The sequence below is a fragment of the Echinococcus granulosus genome, assembly GCF_000524195.1.
Source record: "Echinococcus granulosus chromosome Unknown EG_S00241, whole genome shotgun sequence".
NCBI lineage: Eukaryota > Metazoa > Platyhelminthes > Cestoda > Cyclophyllidea > Taeniidae > Echinococcus > Echinococcus granulosus.
In genome coordinates, this window is record NW_020170621.1 from 39,759 (window position 1) to 44,516 (window position 4,758).

Below are 4,758 nucleotides of genomic sequence, written 5' to 3' on the forward strand. Positions count from 1 at the left end.
AAGTTTTTCTCTTTCGCTATTCTTTTTCGATAGTTTGATACAACTATGCACTCTCCATAATCAAAACCTATGCCGAAAGTCCCAAATCGTACTGCATGTTCAATGCAAATTGTAATACTTCTGTTGATTCAATGTTCCTTTCAGAGAGGAAGCAGGCATACTAATCCAACCTACTGACTGAGACGTGAACATCCTCTATCGCGAGGATCAGTTCCGTGTCCACTCCCACTACACTTGTACTTACTTCTTCCGTTTACGTATCCTAATAAACATGTCAAAGTGGATTTAGCCTGAAGTGTTCTAAGATTATGACGGCCAAGTAGAAGGCGATCTTCGAGCCTCGTCCTACAGTGGTAGCAGTGCCAACGGACCTCAGAAATGGCATGAAATCCAAAAACTCGCTAGAAACTGCTAAATTTAACCTCCATCTCTAACTTCAGTTCCAGGCAACGCCCATCATCCTCTCTACTCTCCCCCATGATTTATTTTGGTTTAGGTCTCCCTCGGCATCAGCCATGTTACCAACATCGATCAATGTTGTACTTACAAAAAGTTGACGAGAACGATGAGGAGTACGTCAAGAATCTCTATCATCTGGCGAAACGGGCTTTTAGTGGCTGTCCTCCAAACATCTCGGGCATTTCAGACACACCAAATTCCAAAGTCCTCCAGAAGGCAAGCGCTTCTCATCTCCGACTAGCTTAGGTAGTGAAGTCTACTGGCAAGAGTGGAACCTTTAAAACTTGACCAAGTTGCCAAAAGATTTGATTTTCGATGGAGACGAGTTAGATGAACATGCTGTAGAGCCTTGAAAGCAGATCACATTAGGCTATTCTCCTCGATCAACACAGACAAATCCGTCAAGTGCCTCATACGATAGTTAAATATCTCATGCCCAGTATTTTTTATATGTAGATTTTCAAGGTGAATTGAGAGCAATGTAAAAAGAGTAATTTTTCTCAGTGGCAAGTTTGGTGAAAAAAAATTTTTTTTTAACGGCAAAAGTCTGCAACTAAATTATTGGAACACAACTTCACGCGATGCGCGGTGGTAAGAGGAGAGCTCTACGATGTAGTCAAACAAATACTCGTATAATTTAGTAAAATAAGATCATTCCATGAGCCGTGTTCAATATTATAGCACTCTTAGCAAAATAGCTGCCGTATTATGCGTTACATTGTGCACAATGCCTGAATATACATGTTTAAGTACTCTGAATTTATGGTTTAGTAAGGAAAAACTTTTCAAACTTTGACAATGCATCTTGCACTCTAGTTTATTTTAAACTAACAAATCCACAAGTTTGGCAGAGAAAAAGGGGAAACCTACAGTAAAATAAAGTCTCTCCACCCAAATACATACATGTAATGTTACGGCTGATATCCAATTTTGTGAGAAACCACATTTAGCTTTTGATTTGGCCATTCTGCCACGCCCTGTAGGCTGGCTTTGGAGCCACGGCAGTAGCCCATGTACCTTCCTAATGTTAAATATATGTATTCTGCTAGTGCATTGTATCAACTTTCGTCTTCAATGAAGTCCCGCAGTGCTACATAAAAACCCCAGTGAAATCAAGTTCATCTTCCTGATAATGCAACAGTAGTTGTGCCACATCAGTTACAGCGACGAATCGAGCTTGTATTTAGAGTCTAGCGATTGGCAAAGCTGTACTGGAAATCGTTGCCTTTAAACAAACTGGAAAATGTAAAGGGAAACTGCAATTGAGAAACAGAACTGATTTTCCTTTGATTACGTATTAGAGGCGACCAAACACCCACCACTAGTCTACTGCTTGGATGCTTCGTTGCTGTCTCAAAGTGCCCATGGCAGTGACTCCCTCCTACACATTTGAATATGTTCCAGACCCGTAAAGATGTGGCACTAGGCAAGAGTGGGCAGTTTCAGTTTCCTTCATATGTCGTTAGCAGTGACTACACTCTCCATTCGTTTTGCACATGTTTTGCAAAAAATGTAAATATTCTCAGAGACAACAACTGTTTACCCTTGAACTTAAATTGGTATGCTCTATTATTATGAACTGAAAACTCCTCCTTACACCTTAATCCTAAGTTCAGAAAACCATCGCGACGAAAAATGACAAGTAAATTCCATCCAACAGAGCGCAAATTGTTTCGTTTCGTTTATGGCCAACTTGTAAACAAGAAATGCAGGAAAGTACATACTGGGAATTAGGGGAGAAAGGGGTAATAAGGGAGCCGGAGAATTTTGCGAGAAAGTATTGCTCTGGAAAGTATGGAGAATGTTCTAAAATGGGCCTCGTATTTTACCAAAATTGAATAAGGAATGGCGGATCTTCCTTATTGTTGATTTAGGCATTTAGGTCTGCCCTATACGGTCACTTAGCATTGCCATGACGGCGCTATCAAATATGGTAACAGAAAACTTATTTTCGTTGTTTCCCCCAATTCCTCAAACAGATTATTGATAAATGACATGATATGACGGCATTATCCACAACTCCAAGCAGTTCTTTCAATGACTTCGCAGTTGCGAGACTTTAAATAGCCTGCAGTACTCCACAAGAATAAATCCACTCTGACACTTTGCGTGGGTACTCAGAGGGCGAAATATACATCACCTTCAATTTTCAAATAAGTGTTTGCCTGATTTGTAAGCAACCTCGTTATCAGCGCAGAGGTACGGCACGATATTGGTGAGGGAGACAGAGCGAGGGAATTATTGCTGCAGAAGGAGCATTATAACTTCCGAGCCATCAGCGTAATGATTACACTGCGAGACACTGCAAGGGAATGCAGTCTAAATTACTCTTCGCATAACGATGCATCCATTAGTTACATGACCTCCTTATCATTCCTTTCCTTTTCTTTTTCCAGCACAAACTTCTGCAAACCAATTGGATGGGAAGTAATTTGTGCTCAGGTACGGAAGTCTTTTCTCACTACTTCGTTGACACGCAAATTGCACATGGCAGCCATAACAGGGGGAGAGGTGTAAAGGCACAATTTGCAGTACCCTATTTGATGCCTTATTTTGCCTCTAACAGGCAGACACCATCCCCGCTGCAGACTTGACAATTTGTTTCGGGGTTCCCTTTGTCCTCTTCTTCTCCCTCTCCTCCATCTTCATCCTCTTCTTTATTTCTGGGCATTATGTGCATCATCATCGATCCCATCGCTTCATTAGGCAATGATTGCAGGCAACTTGTTCAACATTCTAACATGAAAACCTGCGGAAGTTGCGTTTTTGCAAATGTTTGGATATTTTGCAGGTTCAAATAACCACATATGGCAATGCCACTGCACCATCAGCCAACATTCTCCTTCCCTCGTAGATAACTGGCCAAATCGTGCCTAAACGCGTCAGAAAGACATAATAGAGTAAAGGCGATTTTAGCTTTTACCTTTCATGCATCTGTGACCTGATGCGTGTTTTCGCCTCTGTCGAATTTTCCTCAATCCTTTTCAAATCGCGCCAACGTATCTGTTGGGTTTGTTGATTAGTACGTTTTGATAAAAAGAATATGGGGGTGTATGTGTTTTGCAAATGGCTAATTCAGTTGCCTCTCTCGGATCTTAATGGTGCACAATTTAGCACGGCATTTACTTAAATTGGGTCGTGATGGCGATTCGCTCGATCTTTGCACCTTTTGAGTAACAATGAGAAGAAACGGGGCCTCTTTCCTTGAATACGATAGTTGCGAGGAGTTGGTAGCTGTCCACGATCGACGAAGTCCTCCACACTTGTGCTGCCCATTCCATCATCTATGCTTAGGAATGAGATAGTAGTGTCACTGCTGGTGGCAGTGTACCGAAAACCGGATGTTAGCTTAACTACCTAGCACCCTCTCGATCCCTGCCACGACGGTAGAGGCATTTGTGCAGACTGCTCTAATTGCATGCAAAGATACGCCAAGAGTGGATAGTCCTGTTCTTCATCTTGGTGATGTCCTTGGAGTCTATCTATTTACTTCATTGTTCTTCGTGGTATCAGTTTTGCCTTTCTTTTAACCGGTAAGGCGGTCACTCGCTGTTTCTGCGTCTTTGGAAGTGCGCGGCACTCTGAACGGAATGCATTGCAATGACTGCCAAGTGTCTTGTAGTTGATAGTGGCGTCTGGCAAGGAGGGCGACCATGGAGCGGTTATTCTCTTAGGAGGTACGTCCAACTGTGGGGAGCTGTGGGTGAACCTGTGGCTTGTGGATGTTACATTAGCTATTGCTGCACGCCTTGGTTGACGAGTATAAATAGTAATGTGGTGGCAACTTTATGTGCTTGCGGGCTTTCGCGTATGCAAGGCTGCGGGTGTGGTGGTGGTTTTGGACGTAACGACGGTAGTGGTCTCTAAGGCAGAGCCTTTGGAGCACCACTGGCTGTAGAATTCATCCTGGACAGTCCCACTCGACCGCTAATGCTGAGGAAAAACTCGAGCTTAGAAATAAGAGTGATGACAATGGAGGTCCGTTTTGACGTGGCCAGGGATCCTGATGTCTTTGGAGAGGGGACAATACGGCTAAAGTCCTTCTTTCCAGTGTTACACTGCTTGTGAATGTAGCCCCGTAGTTTTGCGGCATTTACATCCGCAGCACCTGCATTCACACGATTTCCTCTGCCGCTGCCGCTTACACATCTATTGCTTGCAATCATCTCTTCACAGCACAACTGCATCGCGTTGTGATGTCTGGACGATGCTCTGCAAATGTGATTACATGGACCGATAATCTGCACGTGACCTTTATACCGTCCATGGGGAGCAACAAATTGTGGTCAGATAATTCAA

At 43.1% G+C, this 4,758-nt stretch overlaps 1 protein-coding gene across 1 annotated transcript in view; it reads left to right on the plus strand. All coding sequences in view use genetic code 11, as the record gives it.

Moving 5' to 3' along the window:
- Positions 1-1,117: 1,117 nt before the first annotated feature.
- The window catches only part of EGR_10614 (hypothetical protein), a gene marked incomplete at both ends in the record, with an annotated part of 6,209 nt that continues 2,568 nt past the window's right edge, over positions 1,118-4,758 (plus strand). Inside the window, 2 exons of the mRNA XM_024499863.1 lie at positions 1,118-1,229; positions 2,856-2,886. Of these exons, the coding sequence (XP_024345726.1) occupies positions 1,118-1,229; positions 2,856-2,886 (143 nt within the window). The remainder of the gene's footprint in view (positions 1,230-2,855; positions 2,887-4,758) is intronic.